At 38.1% G+C, this 21807-nt stretch overlaps 1 protein-coding gene across 1 annotated transcript in view; it reads left to right on the forward strand.

Moving 5' to 3' along the window:
• lamc3 (laminin, gamma 3) overlaps positions 1 to 21807 on the forward strand; it is a 147251-nt gene that overhangs the window by 1857 nt on the left and 123587 nt on the right. The window contains exon 2 of the mRNA XM_008423622.3: positions 6620 to 6924. Within this exon, the coding sequence (XP_008421844.2) occupies positions 6620 to 6924 (305 nt within the window). The remainder of the gene's footprint in view (positions 1 to 6619; positions 6925 to 21807) is intronic.

Here is a 21807-nt window from a genome sequence, read left to right on the forward strand (position 1 = left end):
CAATATAATATGTAACTTAAGTCCATCTGTTTGCAATTCAGTCTCAGCTGTCTTGCTGTGGGAATGATTTATGCTGATAGTTAAAGTGGAACATGCTCAATTATGAAGGCACCATGCAGTCGGGATGCTTTTCTTCAACAGGAACAGGGAAGGTTGCCTTTTGTCATTGATTCTGTTCATAGCCTTTTATGGACATAACTTCTAGGTGCAGACAAGATATTGAAGGGACGTTTCTTGGTGGCTTTAGGATCTGTTATCAACTTTTTGCAGATGTGGTTCTGTCGGCTTCATTGGACCATGATGTCTAGCTTTCATTAGAAGAGTTTGCAACTGGGTGCAAAGCAGTCAGGATGACAATCAGCACCTCCAAATCTGAGACCATGGTCTTCAGGTGGAAAACAGTAGAGTACCTTTTCCAGCAATGTCCCAGGAGGAGGAATTTAAAACTTATGTTTACATGAGATTGCTGTCTGGAAACTGCTGGTATTTTCATGTAGACTATGGAAAATTATTACAATACGTTTAGACAAGACCTCACACACCTTGAATTCTCTGTACTTGTCACTATATGGTGCATGTCATCTAAACGAGCTTTCGGTTATAACCCTCAGCTTCCACCTTATTTAGGAAACAATTCACCAAGTTTCCAATGAACCAAGAGTTCATTGAACGCATTTCTTATCAGACTTTGTTAAACTGAACAGGTTATGTAGCGCATGCATTAGAAAAATCCAGTAGTCTTCGCATCTGGTGGCATTCCCAAAAAATGACTCTCTTGGACCTGGTTTCAAAATGTTCCGGTGTGAGATACTCCGACAGACATACAGCTGAATCTCATTAAAAACATTTCTGTTTTACTGAAGAGCGGAGGCCTGTAAATGGGGCTTAATTATCTTGGGGTCTTGTTCACAGAAGCAGGAGAAATGGGGGGGTAGATCAATAGGTAGGGTGTTGCACTGTCATTCTCATTGCGTTGGCAAAATTGCAAGTATGAAACTACAGACCACTTTACTGCTCAATTAATTCTGCTATTAATATATTAATAAACTTGTGCAATGTGTCCATTTGTATTGCAAGTTTCTTTGTCCTTTTTTTGTATTAATCATGTTTGATCCAATGACATTCCAGTCACAATACCGTGCTGTGGAAAGCTGCTTAAATCATTAGCTAACCAGCGTTATAACTTTAGCCTAACTGTAATGGTCTATGATGCAAAAGTTTCTGCAAACCTAATGTAAATCAATTTTATTCACTCATTTCCATGGGTTTGTGTGATTACAGCAATCTCTCATCAACAAGAGAAATCTTGGGCTCCAAGCTGACCTACCCAAAATGTAATTACTGCTTTTTTACAAATTGAATCAAACTGCTAATGTGTAGTAGAAAAAGAGTTTTCTTTTTTGTTTTGTTTTGTTCATTTTTCCTTGAATATCCCTCTAAATTAGCACCATATTCCAAAACTAGGAGCACACCTAAAGAGTGCCAGGTCAATGCTTGGGTTTTGTAATTTAAGTTCATTTCACAAAGTTTTCCTCTGATAGTCACCAACACCTATTCCCCAGCTCATGAAGCTGACTTGTCAGTGGTGGGTAGATCCTGCCAGTGAAGAGTCCAGCAAATAAGCAGACTCAGAAAAACAAAGAGCTCACAGGGCAAACACACCTACACCTTGGCCTTCCATTTGCTGAGTAATCAATAGAGGTGAGCATTGGCATTTCTGCCACTGGCAGGCTGCTACCAGCACAAGATGCTTGTGTCAAATTAACCTACAGAGTTCATCAGAGAAGTCACTAAGGATTGATAGAAGAGTATTTATAGGTACTTGATGTGCTTTTCTCCCCCTGCTTTCTTTGGAGGATCATTGCTGTACTAGACCATACATTTTTGGAACATGAACAATTTTTGGAGTTAATCAGTTTATATCTGACAGTCTGTTAATGTAGTGTTTTAGGTCATTACAAACTGCTGCAAAAGTGAATTAGTTATAGAGGAAATAAAGTTTTCAGATATGCTTCCCAAAGTAGGACTGGATGCTCATCCATTTATTGTTTGGGCATGATGTTTTCTATCCTGAGGCAGAAGGAACAAGGTGTGGGTCACTGTCAGGTTGCATACTGAGTTTTCACCTTAGACTACAGGCTGTACAGCTCAATAATACAGGTAAAGCTTAGAAAATTAGAACATCAGGAAAAAGTTCAATATTTGTGTTACTTATTTCAGAAAGCAAAACTCATACTATGTAAATTTAATAACATTTACATTTTATTAAATGTAAATTTTACTCTTCTTTTAATAAAAGAAGAGGAAAATATTTCAAACCTATATGAATTGTATTTTTTTATGATTATGGCTTACAGACAATAAATCCGAAAATGTATATATTTCATAAGATCCACTAAAATTTGTATTTAAAAAAAAATCTGGGTTCTGACAAGTTCATTTTTATGCAGTTAATACTTGGGCATCTTTGCATCAATTGGAGCATCAATATTGCTCTGTTGAGGTGTAGTCGAAGCCCAGGTTGACCTTTCAGGTCATCTTTGTTATTGGGTCTGGTATCTCTCATCTTCATCTTGATGGTACCCCAACAACGGGGTTCAGGTCAGGGAAGTTTGCTGGCCAATCAGGCACAATAACATTGTGGTAACCAAACCAGCCTTTGGTACCTTTGGCAGTTTGGGCAGCTTCAAAGTCCTGCTGGAAAATGAAATTGGCATCTCCATAAAGCCTGACAGCACAAGGAAGCAAGACATGTTCTAGTATTGATTGTATAGACTTGAGAAAGCAGAGACCAAATGGAAGCTCATGAAACTTTTGCAAGTGTGTGCAGTTAATGAGCTCATTCAGGTTTGATTCCATACACTTCTAATGTTGGATTGTCATGACATGATAAATTTGCAGTCCTGTCGCACCACTTCCATTTCTCCCAATGACATCTTGAACGATGCAACAATCTGGATTATTGGAAGAAAAACATGCAGTAGAAGCATGACAGGGAAACATGAGGTCCAACTCATCTGCCGGCAGCGTAGAAGGTATTGTTAATTTCAAAATGCAGTGAAGCTCTGCAGACTTGGGGACACCTCTTTGCAATCACAATTATTATTGTGCAAAACCTTAATTGCACACAGCCCCCATCCTATATGTTTGTCAGGAATGGTTACTTCTGCTCAGAATTATAAACTGTCTTTATATGTCAAAATGTCTTCCTGCGTTCGCCGCAGGATGAACAACCGAAGCTGTCAAACAGCTGCACTTCAAAGCAACAACATGGTTGTAGACTGTGAAAATGTCAGCGCTCTGACCACAGAGGAATGCTTGCATCACGTGTACTGAAAAGTAAGAAGTGCCTCGATCATAGGAAAACTATTGATTTTCAATAGCAAGCAGATGTCTGGTCGTGTTTAGAGACACTGTTTATAGCGTTATTTTTGTTCCAAAGAGAGAATGGACATTGCTGCAGCTACAAAAGAATCCTCCTTGTCTTGAGAGTTTGTTATTCAAACAATTCCAACACCCACATGTCTGTCTCCTATAGACTAAATTGACCTTTTGCTCCCACCAAGCATGTGCTCCACTAAACTCACCGCCTTTCACGTTTCCGCCTTAAATGGAATCTGATTCGGAACGCATAACATCACGTAACTCAATATCTCTGAATTATGTGTGTGGTATCCTTTTGTAGTCCATCTGGGCTGCTGGTGGGGGGTGCCATCTCCTTACTGTTTTCCTTTGCCTGTCCAAACAAAATAAGATCTCTGTGAGGGGAATACAGGCAAATGTTGGGATGATAAACAGAGCAGCAGGATGCAGAGGCACATGCAGCAGACAGGTCAGACTGGGTCTGTGAAGAGAGAGCGGGGAAAAAAGAGGTGGCAGCCGAGGGGGTGTGGGTGGGGGTGCAGGATTAGGGCAGCTTCAGGGGGAGTAAACAAAACATAATGAGGAAGGAGACGTGGGGGTGTGGGGGGTGGGAGAAAATTCTGCTTTGCTGGTAAGGAATTGGGGTCAGGTTTTTCCCACAAAGACTTGTTGAGAGAGAGAGACCCACACAAACACACATTCTGTCAGAGCACATTGATGTCTACAGCTGGTTCTCATTTTAGGAACGTCAAAGAAAAGCAACATCCTGTCTCTGATTTAAAGCATTGATAAAAAGAAGTCTGCCGCATCGGGGCATGGCGCTTTCACAGCTAGATCACGGGGTTTACATCTGTGAAGTGCATCCACAAGTAAAAGCAAGTTGTTTGATTGGACTTTGCATTTGGCATGAGTTGATAAATCCACCCAGCCAGCTTGTTTGGTAACACAAAACTTTTAGCTCAAATAATAAACAAATTTCAGATAGTTTCCCGTACTCAAGAGGGTTTAGTCTGAGTCGGGGCAGACAAGTGCAGCTGTGTTTGACTCAGAACAGGTCAAACAGAGGGGCTAATTATGTGACTTAACCCTTTACTCTTTATAGTCAGTTTGCTAAAGTCCCAACATAACTTTGATGTATATCTGTGTCAAGGTTCAGGGTTTCAGCTTCTTTGCAGTTTTTGGATTTTTAATCATTTTTCTTTCATACTTGTGTGCAGGGATGGGATTTCAGAATTTTGCATCTTACATTGATCATACAACAAGCTGTCTTCCGGTGTGTGTTGTGTTGTCAATGTTGAACCTGCACAGTATGTCAAACTGTAGTCATCACTGCAGTGTCAACGTGCATAATATCACATTTGCAAAGGTCGGCTTGGATGCAGTATTTGGTAGGATATTGCATCTCCAATGTGATGCACTCATGCTCTGTGTGCCAATACTATTTTTGGCCTGACAGGCTTTCACCACCCCTGATGCCCACACTTTTTAATTTTTTTAGTGGCTGAAATGAGCTAACAGAAAGTGGAGGGGATTAGATTATAATAAATATCAGCATCATGTTATCAGCAAAATTATGGCAATTGCAGTTTTTTTTAGATTGTACTACCTTCATCAGTACTTGTCTGCAAATGTAATGGTAATTCTCCAAACCGCTTTAGCCTGAAAAGTCTTATTATCACAGAAGGTGTTTTTAAGCACTTCCACTGAGAAGCAGGCGTTGCGTAAACACCATGAAACAAGACTAATTTGCTGCCAGATCATTTTTGCAAACATGTGCTAAAAGACACCTTTCATGTCTTTCAAACGTTTCATTCCAAATTTGTCCACAACGTTTGTCTTGGAATGCTGCTTTTACCTACTGGTGTGGCTTTGGAGGAGGAAATAAGTGTTCAGGAAGTACTTGCTTTAATATCCAGCATGTTAATTACAATCATCCATTTATTTCACTACCCACTTATCTCTGCAGGGCCACCAGAGAGTTGGCTCATATCCAGCTATCACAGATCCACTTATGGCAGGATAGAAGTAGTGCATGATGAAGTTAAATACACCATTTTTCTTCTTTTTATCATCTTAGTGAAATATTCTTTTTTTTAATGTGTGGAGAAAGTGTTAACAGTATGTTTGGCCTCTTTTTGAGGAGGCGGGGTTGGCCACCAGGGTCGAGAAAAGCTGATTTTAAATAGCTTTCAGTAACTGCAACCTTTCACTTCTATGCCTGTGTAAACCAACAAATGCACGCTCTTTTTCATATCAGCAAATAGCTACATTAGATCACAAACTTTAACCAAGAATGGCGAAGTGATAACCACAGTAACATGCCAATACCCATTGCAATTACTCTGCTTGCCATCACAGATACCCAGCATCTATTTCATCTGCTGTGTTTCTTTGGGGGGGTTTTTTGCCACAGCAGGGTTGAGCTCACCTCATGCGGGGAAATAAATGAAAGCTAAATGATCTCAGAGCTCCAAGTCGAAAGATACCATTAAAGGTTTCTAGAAAGACAAGACGCGAGTGTGCCAAGTTCCGACTTGGCGGAGTACAGCAACAGATGTCATTACGGCTGCAGCAGCGGACAGCGTCCCCTCCATCAGTGTGCAGAGCTTAGTATCTAACGATGTAGATGAAAACACCCAGGCGTGCTCCAAAGAAGCCTGTTAAGAGAGTTTCCGCAAGTTATTCCTCTGCCTGGTCTCAATGTGATTTCAGTTTGTGTCTGCCCAGTCAATCCTCTTATTTCTGAGTGTTTTCATATTCCGGTGTCTCCCCGGATTCTTTCCCAAGTTTTCTACAGCAATAATAAGAGCATTAGGATGAATCAGTGCCGGTGTTTATTCCACAGAATTGAAGGAAGAGAAAACTGAACTAACCTGAAGGAAAAACAAACCTGTTAATTAAAGGATGGTTTTCTAAGAGAAAACCATCCTTTAATTGCTTCAATTGCTCCAAAATAGTAAAAATGCAAATCTAGCAACATTTTGTGAATCCGTTTTTTTATTCAATTGCTCAATTATTGTAATATTTAAAAAGTAATTATTTACTCCAAATAGTTTTTTTTCCCCTTTGCTCTTTGGCCCTAAACTGTAACTCCAGAGTGTTGACTAATCAAACACCTAACTATAGACTCCCCCCCCCCCCCCCCCCCCCCCCCCCCCCCCCCCACAAATCTACCAAATAAGCAGGAAACTGCTGATTGTTCTGATTTCATTGAAAAGTGATCATGTTTTTCTTTTTTTTGTTTTGTTTTCCACAGGCAAAGCCTTTGAGATAACATACATACGCTTGAAGTTCCACACCAGCCGGCCAGAGAGCTTTGCCATATACAAGCGTACAGAGAAGGATGGACCCTGGTTGCCTTACCAGTATTACAGCGCGTCATGCGGGAAGACGTATAGGAGGAACACCAAAGGTTACATTCGCCCCGGAGAAGATGAAAGGACCGCAGTATGTACAGACGAGTTCAGTGATATCTCCCCTCTCACTGGAGGAAATGTGGCTTTTTCTACCCTGGAAGGTCGGCCCAGCGCCTACAACTTTGACCAAAGTCTGGCCTTGCAGGTGAGCAGACACTTCATATTCTGGCTGAGCACGTATTTTCCTTTGAATATAAAAAGTTAAAGAAAGATGCTTACTCGCTGTATAAAAAAATACACTCTTTTGTCACTGCTTTACGTATGACTAGAGTGTAAGATGTATGATGACTTGACCTAATTAACATCGCAAATTCATGGTTCCTGCAAAGTGTACCCAGGGACGATCCAGACTTGTGGAGGTTATTTTTTGTACTATTATCATTTTTTTCTATAATGTCACAGAAGAATGCAGTGTGTCTGATGTTTTCCTTTTAGCAGCTAACAATATTATTCCATCAAAATGTGGGCTTCCCAGATTGTTTTAGTCTGTGTTGAACCTCTCACATTTAAAGAATATCAATCACTTAAATAATCACTACTTTCTTCCCTTGTTTGGATCAAAGTTTAAACTTTAATCAAATGACTGAATTGTTGCACGTGATATTCTAATGCACTTCTTCAAATGTTATTCAGAACATTCAAAACTTGTTGCCTCTAAATCTGCTCATCTGCACACATTTTTACACAGATAAACGTCCTACAGCCATGCTTGTGCATGCATGGCTTTTAGTCCTTTCAAAGGAGTCGGAGTAAAGCTAATGTTATGTTTAGTTCTGATTAACATTGATGAAGCCTTGAGAATGTTGTGCTGAATTAATGGCAGCCTCTTGAGGTTGAATCTGAAAGGGGTGGGCAATGTAAAGCATGGCTAAAAGTGACTAAATAAAGCACTTACAGCAGTCTCCCCGCGTTTTTTCTTTTAAAAGACTGTGAGTATTCACGCATATATCTATTCATGCCCGTGAAGTACTGTGCTACTTATACTGAAAAAGTCTGATGTGCTTTGATGTTGGCTGCCTATATTTGTGACTATTTTAACTTCATAGTTAAAATACTGACGCACGGCAGCATGAGCAGGTCTCTGATATGCTTGAATACAAGAAAGAAAGGCTAAATCAAAAAAATTGACCAGGCTTCTTCAGAAAAGTAAGAATCATTCAAACAAAACAAAGCTACAAAGTTATGTAACGTAAACATGTTCTCATTAATAGTGCAAAGAAAAAAAAATGAATTAGTTATATTCTGCAGCTAACAGATTTTTGGTCAGATGCAGAATTTCAAGACACATTCGCCGAGGCAGCTTTTTGAAGTTTCTTTAACATCTGTGTGAGTTGAAAAGGTTCCAGTTGAGCAAAGAAAATGATGTGAAACCTGGGAGTTCATAAATTTGCTTTAAAGGTATATGTTCAACAGTGAAAGAAAAAGGAAAGGGAATAAAAAGTACTGACAGGAAAAAGAGTTTTTGAAGTTGTGAGCTCAGCTAAGATGAGCAGAAACAAATGTGAATCTTAAATGTGTCTGGAACGTGCTTGTCAAGTTTGCTCAAATCTACCAAATAGATAATCGAAGCTGCTTTCCGACTACATTAGCGGTTCTCAACGTGGGCGGTACCACCCCCCAGGGGGTGTTCAGAGGACAGCAGGGGGCGCTGGCGGAAATTTTTACAAAAGGGGGGTGCTGGGATGCCTTTGGGGGCCATTTTGTCGAAGGTAAACTTTACACCTTAAATGCACAATAATGCCAGTTTAGACTTTGAGCATCTTGGTAAAATTGTATTGTGTAACATTAAATCATGCTTGGCTGCAACTGTATCGATGGCAGCTCTTCTTCTATTCAGTGTTTGTAGCTTCTTCGCGCAGCTCCGCTCCTGCTACTGGTAGCTTCACCGCATCAGTTCAGCGTTACACCGGCTGATGACGTTGCTGTGATTCACTTTGTCTGGTGTCTGATTTTCAAATATTTTATGTTTTATTGAGGATTGTTGTACATATGTTTTGGCAGTGCTGTGATCATGTCAAAGCAGCATCTTATATTAAAAAGTGGTTTATTTCCATTTGAAAGCTGCCCCCTTCCCCCCCTGGAAGGACAACAGAAAATCGCTCTTAAAAACATGTTATTATTAAAATTACGATACCCTCACTTTGCATCCCTCTGAAAAATGAACCCATTTAAATAACAAAATCCCTCCATGAGTGACACCAGGATAGAGAGCGTTCATTTTATAGAGTTAACACGGTGCTGTAAGTGGTCCGGTATGAAACGGGGGTGAGAGAACAACACAACACTTTTAAATTTCAATAATAAGAATACCGAAATTGTTTCCGTTGTTTTAAAAGGTTTATGTCAGTCTGCATTTTCCCCATCGATACGTTTCCCGACTGCCCTCCACCTTAGGGGCTTAAAAAATAAATAAACAAAACGACATGCACATTGCGCAAAACGCTGAAACAGGAGAAGCGGGACATAAAACAGAGCGACAAACTAGATGTGAATTATGGCATAAAAACAGAGAATCCGACACTGAACAGTGAAAAATCAACACATGATGTGAAACACATGACGATTAGGCAGCGCAGCAGGTGATGAGTGAGAAAGGTAAAATAATATTGTTGAAGTGCCATGGGTTTGTTGAGACCATATCTAGTACTGAAAATAAATATATCTTATAGACCATAACAGTAAAGAACTTATCACTTATTTATGTTTTTAATTAGATTTGATATTTTCATTTCTTCAATATTAGTTTTCATGTCATTGTTAATGTCATGAGGCTGATGACTCCATGACACTTTCAATTTGACTCATTAGGATTTGATTAAGAACCAGATTTGTTCTTTGTAATTTCTGTTCAGTAAAACTATCCATCCATCCATCCATCCATCCATCCATCCATCCATCCATCCATCCATCCATCCATCCATCCATCCATCCATCCATCCATCCATCCATCCATCCATCCATCCATCCATCCATCCATCCATCCATCCATCCATCCATCCATCCATCCATTTTCTTTACACCCTTGTGGGGTGGGGAGGGTTGCTGGTGCCGATCTCCAGCTAACGTTCCAGGCGAGCGGCGGGGTACACCCTGGACAGGACACCAGTCTGTCGCAGTCCAGTAAAACTATTAATCTATAAATCAATAGACAGGTTTATATAAAGATATAATCCATGTTTCTGTCTCATATTTGTATGGCATTAAAAGGATCTGGAACTTTTGTTTTTCCACTGAAAGCTCTGGTTTGCACAATAAATGCCATGTGGGTGAAATTTTATGGATGATACTCTGATGTCCCATTCTCCTGAAGGCAACACAGAGCTGCACCACCAGAAACCAACAAACACTGAAGAGAAGAAGAGCTATGATTAATGTAGTTACAGTTCTATCCATGTTTTAATGTTGCAGAGCTCAGTTGTTTTGCAAATAGATCAAAGTTTAAACTGGCATGTTGAACATCTTTTATCTGGTAATTTTGTGGAATATTTAATGATCTCTGGGAAATTATTTTTTATGATAAATACAAAAACAAGCATAAAAATCAAAACATCTACAATAGTGATAGTAATATTAAATAAAATAATAGTTAGTGCAAAGTAGCCTAGAAATTCTTTGGTGGGGGGCGGTGAGGGACTTTAATAAAGGCTGGGGGGGCTCTGACCCAAAAAAGGTTGAGAAACTACCTCCTTGTATAGTCTCAAAAAAACGGGTTGTGATATCACGTTGGCTCTTGGGAGGCAAATGGATTTTTTGTTTACAGCCACCAGACTCCTGAGAAAACCACTAAAAATGCTGAAGCATAACAGCTCATATCACAATGTCAGTTGATGGTTTGAAGCACTTTGGTGGTTGTCAGACATTTTACGAGTTGAGTATCACCTAAAGTTCAGACTGACTTATCATAGATGTAATTATTCGTCAGTAGCCAATTGTACGACCTCCGAATGGCTTGTCCTGCTGCTCTGTGTTTGGTGAAACGGTGCCAACTAAAATGAGCAGGTCTTAACAAGACAGAGATGTGTTTATTGTTTCATACATGCCATTAGAAAGTCTGAGAAAACGAAATTGTGTTTCTGTTGTCTGGAGGAAAATGCTGGTGGTGTTCTTCAGATGAAACAGTTGAGAGAGGAGCAGTATCTCGAGGTTTCATGGTGATTCATTAGCAAATTATTATAGAAATGGATCATCTTTTAGATTTAGCTGATCAGATTGGGCTGCACTAGGTTATGTCAGCAACTACTGCCCAGCCAACATTTACAAGTGAAGCACTTATGGATGGAAAATGGTCTAAAAATTGACCCCAGAAAGAATTGTTTTTATATTTAAATAATGAAAACAATCTGTACTGATGTCTTCTTCCAAATTCCTAACAGTCAATAATTAACGTTGTCACTAGAAGATTATTTTCTCTCTCAAAGAAAGATGTATAATAAGCAAAACATTCTTGAAATCCATCAAGTAGCAGAGTACTTTTAAGAAAGGACAACTCTGCAAAATGCTAAATTTATTTATAAATGTCTAAAAATTTTAAATAAATACATTGAGCGGGACTGGTCCGATTTCAATGTCATTCAAACTCGGTGCATTCACAAATAACACAAAACGCTGCTCATGATGGAAAAACAACAACATGAAGCAAATATAACGATGTGACAGAAGAGCCTTTTTTTAGTTCCCCTTCCTCTGTCAAAACCTCATTAAGGTGATGTGGGCAACCTCTGGCTCCCCCTGCCCATTTTGCTGCTTTTCACACTTCCTTTTTCCCTATTTTTGTTCCCCCATCTTCAAAATAGCAACAGAACCCAAGGATAGAACATTTTCAACCGAGTTAGCTTAACTTCAGAAGCATTTGACTGCATTGATCAGCCGCTGGCCGTGACCTCTTGCATGTGCAGAGCTTCCATCAGAGCATTGATTATAACGGCTTGTTCTTCTGTCTGACCTTTCTCCGATGTCTTGGTGCGAAAAAATGTCTGACTATGCTTGCACCTCTGAAAAGAAAGCTGTCCTCCTCCACATCATTAAATGGGAAGAGGAAGTGAAGATATGTGGGGGATATGAAGTGTAACCTTGAATAGCATAACCTGCACCAAACCTCCCCGAAGGACGAAGAGCTAAAAAGGGGAGGAAATGCTAAGAACTGAGCTAAGAACAGTTTGTAAGAATATATATGGTTACTTAGCCACTTTAGTCAATTTTTTTTCTTTATGTTTTTGCATTCCAGTTTGGAAAAGAGCTGTGACACAACTGGTGCTGCCGATCCTAGATTACGCAGATGTTATTTATGGTAATAAAAGAGAAGCTATGTCCCTTTAAGACTCTATTTAATGGTCTTTGTGTATTTATTCTGAAGTATCCATGAAGGACTCATGATTGCCTTATGTATGAGTCCTTAAACTAGCTCCCAAAGCCAGAAAAAAAAGTTAATTGGTTGCTATTTATGTTTAAATGTATACATTTTAATTTTCTTCCATATTTAAAACAGCATCTAATCCCCTTTGGTTCACATTATAGCTTGAGAAATATTGATAAGTTTTTGGTTTCGTTTGTTTTTGTCACACCAAGTATTAGTAAAGGAATTGGACGTCATGCATTTTAGCTTAAAGCTCAGACTGAAACAATTTACCTCCCTCAGTTAGATGTATCGCCTCTTTCCATGTTTAAATTATCTTTACTTACTGATTGTCAAACATCTTGCTCCAGCTTTCAAAAAGAACAAACACTCATTTATCCTAGACTTACTCCTGATGTTGATATGCCTGTGTATTTTGTATTCGTACACAATGTTTTATTCACTCTGACATACTAGCTAATTTGATGTGGGGGAAGCATGGAGTGCGTGTGTGTGTGTGTAGGTGTGTGTGTGTGTGCATGTGTGTTTCTCTGTTTAAATGTTTTGTATTGTATTTTGGATTTATTTATTACAATTTGTTTTATTGGTTATTATGTTTTGTTAGGAGCCGCTTGAAAGTGCAATGCTGCGTCACAAGGGGTTATCATCGAAATGAATAAATTAATCTGCTGAAAAGATTTTTTTTAGAGTGTCATAGTTAAAGTTTGAACTTTATTTGAGATGGTGTGGCATGGCCTTAAACGTGCTCAAAATCTAAAGTGGCAGAGTTAATACAATTTTATGTTGATAGTCTCCAAAGTGAGGGTTAAATATGACATGAATCACTGAAGAAATCTGATCTGTAAGGAAGAGATGATTCTTAATTGAGATTTAGTGAGATTTATTGTTGAATTATGGGTAGACTCCTTCCAAATTAACAGCTCTGCAACCCCTTTTTTTTTTTTTTTTTTGCTAATTTTGAATTACCTATAATCATTAATGCCTCAAATCATCACTGATATAAAAAGGAACTCCAAAAAAAAAAAAGACAAAGGATTAAGTCGACATGCCTAAACTGACCTTAACTCTACCTCCTATTCTATCAAAACACTTCTTTTTCTTTCCTGTCAGGTGCTGTTTCTTCACAATACCTCCCCTCTCATCAACCTTGGCACTTTGAATTGTCTGTGCCTCCTGCCACCTCCCACTGAGTAGAAAGAAATATATATATTTTTTAGCAGTGATCCCAATTTAAACTTGAAAAAGATGAAGGGTAGACAGCAGGGATGAAGCCACTTCTGCTCTCGAATGTATGCTAAACTGCGCAGAGCAGCAGGATTAGCGGTGCACTTTCTGCTCGGCTCTCTGATGTGAAGCTCCCTCGCATCTGCAGCAAGTGAAAATTGGAATTAAAAGCACTATTGGATTATCTTTAGTACCATTACGGGTTTTGGCACATTGTGTGGCAGGCTGGAGCCAGTAGGGTGACAAACAGCAGCATGAAAGGGGAAGGACTTGGTTTGGCTCCGGAGATTTTGCTCGTTTGCCTCCGCTGGGACAGTAATAAAAATGAGAACGAATGAAGAAAATAAATGTATCTGCGGTTTAGCAAGAGCTTCTTAACTCAACAGTACATGAATCTCCTCTCTCTGCCACATTATTCCATGCCTCATCTTTTGTTCCCCCTGCCGTGTGTGTATGACTTTCCCTCAACTCTTATGCCGATGCTTCTTCGTTTTTTTTGTTGTTTGTTGTTGTTTTTTTTTTTTTTGTAAAAGCTCCTCTAAATGTCTAACCCACAAAACATGTATGCTCTCAATTTTCAAGACAAATATCTATCGGATTGATCCCTTCAAATTAGCCACTGTGCAACTTGTACTTATCTATTTGCTGTATTTCTATGCACTCTGGTAAAGCTGGAGTAGCACAAAAGAACTTAGGGGTTTGGGAGCATAGGGTTGGACTCGCTCTCCTGTCGTAAAGTGTGCAGCTTGGATTCATTTTGAAAAATATGCACCTAGGACTAACAAAGAGAAGTGCATCTTCTTCCCCTGAAAGGGCTGTTTTGATGATTTATAAAATATACAAGGAAGACAGTAGGATGAACCTTTGAATAGATGGAGAAAAGGTGTAAGCAATGTTTCGTAAAACGCAAGAGCTTCAGATCCGAGATTTTTAGACAGTTTTCCTAAACCTTAACTTGTCTGGTTTGATTTAACTCTTAATTCTGAGCTACGCAAAACAAATTAGTCAGACAGAACAGAAAATTGGATGAAAAATGTTAGAAAAGCTCGTGACCAAATGTTTTCCTTTACCAAACCGTACTTTGCATTGTGTAAAGTGGTTTGGTAAGCAAAACAAAAACCAAGTAACAAAAGCTACAATTTTTTTTCGCAAAAGTACAATGGACATTTCATGACTTCTTGAAATCCCTTTAGTTTGCTTTATATTTGTGTTTATTATTTTTTTGTGATGTTTACTGTGAAGGTGCCCCCAATATCATGTATGTTGTAAACTAAAGGTTGAAACTAAAGTTTCTTTAATGCACTTCAGTCCCACATGCTCATCACTTCCATGCCTCGCTGGATTGTTACTATTCCAAGCAAAAAGGTTCAAGAGCAAATGTGGAGTTGAACAGTATAGACATTTTAATTGGTGTTACAAAACACCTACATTTTGTGAGAAACTACTTTCTGTTTTATTTTTTTATTTGCTTAAAGACGAGAACAAAAACAATTGCTTGAAATTAATCGGTGTACAATGAATCATGTTTTGAGTTTTGCATTTTATCACTGAAATTTTGTAATATATATTTTTTAATATTCCAAGTTATTGAGTTTGTACGCTAGAAGTTTGAATGGGGACTGGAGCGATATAGATTCACGGTTTTGTTTTGTTTTTTGCTTTCAGGAGTTTTCTTTTTTAAAGGCACATCCTTTATTTTAAAGGTAATCAGTGCAGTAGCTTCAATCACATTCAAACTGACACTAATGCTACTTTTGGCAGTATTTAAAATCCTTTTGAATGATGTATACCTTCTAATTATAAAGCTGCTGGCGATCAATACGAGCTAAGAATACATGGATTGGTTGGCAAATCGCTGGACAAACCTGGCAAACAACCACCCTCCTTCAGTCCACCTCTCACCTCTGTGCCTTTCTTTTAAACAAGACGAGAGGACCCAGTAATTTAGTGTGATCTCTTTTCCCATTAGAATATAACAGAGATCAATTGCTCTATTTCTTTCATTAAATCTCCCATTCCTCCTCTATTTTAAGGTTGCTGAGGCATATGGGTGTAGTGAGCCGAGACAAAAAAGAGGGAAAACATATCTACCCTCTTTGAAGCAGAATCAGAGCTGTTGGGATGCAAAGGAGTTCTCCGTATTTTTTTATGCAGGAAATCTTCAAAATAAAGATGGTGGGGCACGGCCTTCTCTAATTGTGTGATGCAGGTTCTCGCTTGAGGTGCTAATACAGGCGGCTCAGTCGAATGGGGTTGGGAGGAACACTCTACAATATCCTTTGCACAACAGCACTTTCTCCCGAACGTTGAACGGAGTACAAAGAAAGGAGGAATTGAACAAACAGAAGCTAGAAAATTACATACTACAGGTGCTTTGATTGAAACTTTTTTTTTTCCTTTATGCTGGCGAAACAACACAAATCTACACTATTTAGTGCCTGCAATACTTTTAGTTTTGATTTTGAAGGGAGACAGTTAAAGATTCAGTGAAGCTGTCTTAAACATATTTTAGGTTTGGCAGGCGCCCCGTGATAAATGCATTGCAATATAATATTTCACCATTCTGATTTGTTAAAGCATGTCCAGTCAGTGTGTTATGGGTGGTTTGAGGAAGGGAATAGTGAACCTTCATCTTTTTGTGTGGGGAAAGTTAATTACTTTAAGAAAATGATTTAAAATCCAGCTTATCATTTGCTTTAAAACATACATTTTTGCAGACAAAACCTTTTGTCAAATCAAATTAAGCCCATCTAAAGTATTACTACATTTGAAAGGAAAAGGGTGCAACTTTTTTTTTCCCAACGTATTTTTATTAGATTTTTATGTTACACAGACATACAAAAACAAACACACAAAAACATAAAAAGTAAAACAAAATAGATAAAAAGATAATATGAAATAAAAATATAAAAAATTTACATAAAGTGCATTCCCTCCCCCCACCGTAAAAGAACACTAAACCCCAGGGCTCACTCTATCTACACACATAAAGAAAAAAAAAAAGAAAAATGAGCTTTACATGTCAGTATTTGACAAGATGTAGGAAGGGAAACCAAATATCCTTAAAGTCTTCAAGCTTTCCTTTTGTTAAATATGTCAGCTTTTCCATCGCCAGGTTGTTGCTCAATAGTTTAATCCATTCATTTATCTTTGGTCTCTCTGTGTTCCTCCACTTCAGAGCAATAATATGTTTAGCCTGCAAAAGGCAAAAACTCAACAGCTTATTTCTCTTCATAGGTCCTTTAAATCCATCTGGAAAAATGTGCAATAAGCAAAGTTTACTGTCCATTGGAACATCCTGTTCGATCAAACGAGAGATGAACATGATAACCTCCTTTCAGAAAGTTTGAATCTCAATACATTGCCACATTCAATGAAAAAGAGTACCCTTATCTATAATACATTTAACACAGATATCAGGAATATTTGAATTAAAATGGTGAAGTTTTGCAGGAGTGATATTTGTTCTAAATAACCATTTGTATTGTAATAGTCTAAACCTTGTGTTAATAGTTTGCGTTTGTGCCAATAGACATGAGTTATTCCATTCATTCTCAGTGATTTCGGTTTGCAGATCAGCTTTCCAAGCTTGTAAATATGCAAGACTATTTTCTTTTGAAGCTAAAAGTAAAATATTATAAAATTTGGAAAGTAGGCCTCTACTCTGATTATGGTGAACGGCAATATTCTCTATGGTAGAGAGTGGAGGTTCAGACGTAGATTTCAGTGAGGTGAAAATAAAACTTCTAATCTGTAAATACTTAAAAAAATGCTTTTGGGGCAGGCTGTACTTATTTACCAGTTGTTCAAAGGTGATCAAAACTCCTTCACTATAAAGGTCCCCTATTTTATTTAAGCCTCTATTCATCCATATTCTAAACCCCCTGTCTGCTCTTCCTGGTTTGAATCTATTGTTTCCTCAAATAGGTGACAGGTATGTGTTTTTGGACACCTCATCTAAACCCTTATGAGAGTGGTGCCAAACTGATGTTGTGTTTTGAGAAAATGATTTTTAGTGGTTTTTAATAGATGTTTAAGTTCAGCTGAGTAAAAATAGGATGTCAAAGGTAATGTTACCGAGTTGTTTTCCATTTGTACCCAACAAGGTATGTCACCGGTTGAAAAATAACAGGAAGCAGCACAGAGTTGCGCAGCACAATAGTACAATTTAATGTTCGGCACTCTAAGCCCACCTCGATCGTAGGGCAGATAAAGAAGAGAGTCGCAATCTGGACCGTTTATTGTTCCATATAAATTTGTTAAAGGCTTTATCCATAGAAGAAAAGAAGGAAGCTGGAATGTGTAAAGGAATGGACTGGAAAAGGTATTAGAACTTTGGGAGAATGGACATTTTCATAATGTTAATACGACCTATCATTGAGATTGGCATCTCGTTCCATCTTTCTAGGGAATCTAATATTTTCTGCATTAAAGGATCGTAATTTATAGAAACCATTTTCTCTATATCTCGGTCAATCTTAATTACTAGGCAGGTAAAGCCCTCGTCGGTATATGTGAATTGTGTTTGTATTGGAGGGTTATTTCTGTTCAGCATTAATAAGGAGCTTTTCTTTTGGTTAACTTTATATCCCGAGAATTCTCCAAATTCCTTCAGTATTTTATCAACAGCTTGAACAGACTCTTCTAGATTAGCTAAAAACAAAACAATGTCATCTGCAAAAAGAGACAACCGCTGCTCTACATTCCCAATTTGAAAGCCGGTGATCTCAGGGGATTTACGTATTGCCATGGCAAGCGGTTCAATGGCAAACAAGAAAAAAGGAGGGGACAGTGGGCATCCCTGTCGTGTCGATCTACAGAAGCTTATACATCTTGACAGTTAATTGTTTGTGGCAACTTTAGCCACTGGCTCAGTGTACAGTAACTGAATCCATTTTAAATATTTTCCTCCTAGGCAGAATCTCTTAAGGGTATCAAAGAGGTAACTCCATTCAATCCTATCGAAAGCTTTTTCAGCATCTAATGACAGAAAGGCATGGTCCATAGCAAACTGTTTTGCATACAATATATTAAGTAATCGGCGGCTATTGTGAAAGGCTTGGCGCCCAATAACAAATCCGTTTTGGTCATTTGAGATTAAATTAGGAATAAGCGTTTCAATCCTTCGAGCCAAAGCTTTGCATAGAATTTTTGTGTCACGGGACATTAAAGAAATGGGTCTATATGAGTCCATTTCTGTTGGGGGTTTACCTGGCTTCAACAAAAGAGAAACAGTCACCAAACGTAAGGATGGGGGCAGGGTGCCTTTTTTATAAGATTCATTGAACGCTTCGAGTAGATGGGGCAGTAGTTTATCTGGAAATTTCTTGTAAAGTTCAATTGGTAGGCCATCGGGCCGGGAGCTTTACCAGAATTTATGTCCTTCCACTATTGAATCTTTTATAAATATTTTCCAAATAGACCCACCTTCTTCTTATTAAAACATGGGACTTTGGGAGTACTCTGGTCATAGACGAGCATTCATGTGCGGTGAAAGGTGACAAAAGGGAGTCCTGGCTATGGTTAAGTATCTACTGGAGAACATCCAACCAGTCAAAGATGACTTTGACTGGTTGGATGTAAAGAGCTGACTTTTATTTTTCTTAAATAAAAAGCCAGAAAGTAAGACATCTTGTACCTTGTGGAGTTTTACGACTAATACCGGAACTTTAAACTTCCCCGACATTCCCTTGCTCTTTTTCAAGCAAAACTTTAGTTGGAAAAAAAAAAAAAGTGTCTCATGATTGTAATCAGTGATTAGTCAAAAGTTGGCATAAAACAAACAAATCTAGGCTTGTTTTTGATAAAGAGTTTGATGTTGCTCCAACGGAGAATTTAGTTTTTATAATGGATGTAATCAAAGCAAACGTGGTCAGTTTATCACTCTTTGTCATAATTTTGGACTTGTGTTGACATTCCCAGCCAAACTACTGACTGATTTGAAAAAAAAACTCCCCGAATTTGTAACATTTTGTTTCATTGTGTTTATTGATGTTTCCTAGCAACAGGGACATGAAATGATTTAATTAAGGGCATTTACAACAGCGGGATCCATTTTATTTCTAATACAACGAATAACAGAAAAAAAAAATCAGCGCACCTGAATTATGTCAAATTAGATTTATCTCACTGACAGAAGAAATGAATTGACAAAATGTTTTTTTTTAACTAAATTATTCAGTGGAGTGACATATTTTTGCTCCATTACAGATTCCATTGGTTTTTGTTATTTTGTCACACATATATGTATGTAAAATAAATGTTCATCTCAAAGAAATGTAACTTGAATAAATACAAAAACCAAGTTTTAAATAATTTACATGTGATGTACAAATGAAACTGTGTCTCACATCAGTCAAATGGTTCATCACCGTAGGCGACAATAGTTGCGATGCTAAATTTTTGCATCATTCTGAGGATTTTGGCCCACTGTTCTTGCAGAATTGCTGTAATTCCAGCCACACTGGACAGTTTTCAAGCTTTTAAAGTCGCACCAAAGCATCTCAATCAAAACTGAAGTAAAGATTGCGACTGAGACGCTAGAACATTGTTTCTTATTTCCATCACCATGTGTCACTCTTTTATGGTGTTTTTTTGTTTTTTCTGAAACGTGTTCATTTTATGCCAGATGTAAGAAGCTCACACACCTTCCAGAGCTTTCCACTTTTGTCTGGTCAGTGTGCAGAACATTTTCCCTAAATTCTTGGGCATCATCATAATGGTTTTGGGGGCTTTTTGTTGTGATCGGTCAGTAGTAGTTTTACCCTTTGTATTCTCTCTGGAAGCTATTTTTGTTCAGACTCTTTCCTTTGTGACATGTGGAGTAAATTTTTTAGGCTGGTCACCCCTAGTGACTCATTTTTATTTTTTAATTTTTTGGTGAAGAATGGCTCTCGCAGTGGTACACTGAAGTAATTAAAACAGTTTGCTTCGGCTTTGCAAAAACAGCCATCACATGTAAACGTATAATTTATAGTTAAATGTGACACATGCATTACATAATCTTTATCGTCATTAACTTGGGACATATTTCGTTCTGAGATTCTTCAGCTTACTACATGTTATCAGACTGTTTCAGAAATTATTTCTTGTTTTGAGAAATCTGAAGATGAACTAAGCTTTTCAAGGGATTAATCGCAGTTAAGTAATGAGGCTGGAAATGGAAATTAGCCACTTGGCTATGATCGCTTGTAATATTCATCATTGTATATTGTCCCATTTTCAAAAATACCCTGAACCGAACTATATTCCTGATTTAACAAATGGGACTGATAAACTTTGTTTATGATCAGGTTGGCTTGAATAACCCTCTACAATAAAATATCATTAGAAATAATATTTTTCTATATTAGTTTATATTTATGCATTGTCTGTTATTAAAATTCATCAGATGGTAGCAAAAGAAATCTATATAAGGACAATCTGCGCTGGAAAAACTGTACAGCTTTGTCCAAGTAATAAAAGCAAGTTGTTACATGCAGATTGTCAACCGAGCAGGAAAAGTTTCCTGTTATTCTATGCGCCATATTAGTGTGCCATTTCCGCTGCATATATCCCTCATACAGAGCCATACATATTTCATCAGGCCTAAAACAGAAATTGCATCCAGCCTGTTTTATTAGCATTTTAATCCCACTGCAGATTTGTCCGCTGCACCACAGTTTGGATAGAGCATATCCAATATAGTGACTTTACATCTCGTGTTTTATAAAAACAGCTTTATTTTCATTTTGAGAGGTAAAGCAAGAATAATTATATATATATATATATATATATATATATATATATATATGGAAAAAAAGCATCAACAAAAAAAGTACAGACTGGTGCTTTGTTATATTTATAATGCAACATGCAGGATTTTATTGCCAAATGAGATTTTATTTGAAAGGAACAACATTCACCTTGTCATTTAAATAATTTTTTTTCTTCTAAAGAAATGGCTTACTTCAAAGTGAGCTCTGTTGTCAAGTTTGTAAAGCATGCTCTCTATTTTCAATAATCAGGAAAAAAAGATGAAAGCCGCCGTATGAATTCAAATTTAATTTGTTCAGTCATCCATTAAAATGGTTTGTCTCTCGCTACTGCCACAACATCGTCCCCCTGCTCTCTCCACACACATACACACACACGCACACCCACGCATGCACACACACACCCTCACTCAAGAAAAGCTGTGTGGCAAAACTCGAGCTCTGACTCTGAATGACAATGAGACGAGCCGGAGAGTGGAGGGGGAAAAAAAAAGAAAAATACATATTGGGGGCACAGTGAGCTTAAGCAATTAAATTAAAAAGTTATTAACTTTGGAATGAGGGACACTGCTCTCCTTCCTGTCACCGCCTGCAGACGTAGAAATAAGGGAAACAGGAAGAGCGGAGAAGGAAAGGAGAAAGACAGAGAAGTGCGAGAGAAGAGAGAGAATTTGTAGTTGATGGCGAAGGTTACACG

Source organism: Poecilia reticulata, chromosome 12, assembly GCF_904066995.2.
Source record: "Poecilia reticulata chromosome 12, P_reticulata-male-v2, whole genome shotgun sequence".
In the NCBI taxonomy this organism is placed as follows: domain Eukaryota; kingdom Metazoa; phylum Chordata; class Actinopteri; order Cyprinodontiformes; family Poeciliidae; genus Poecilia; species Poecilia reticulata.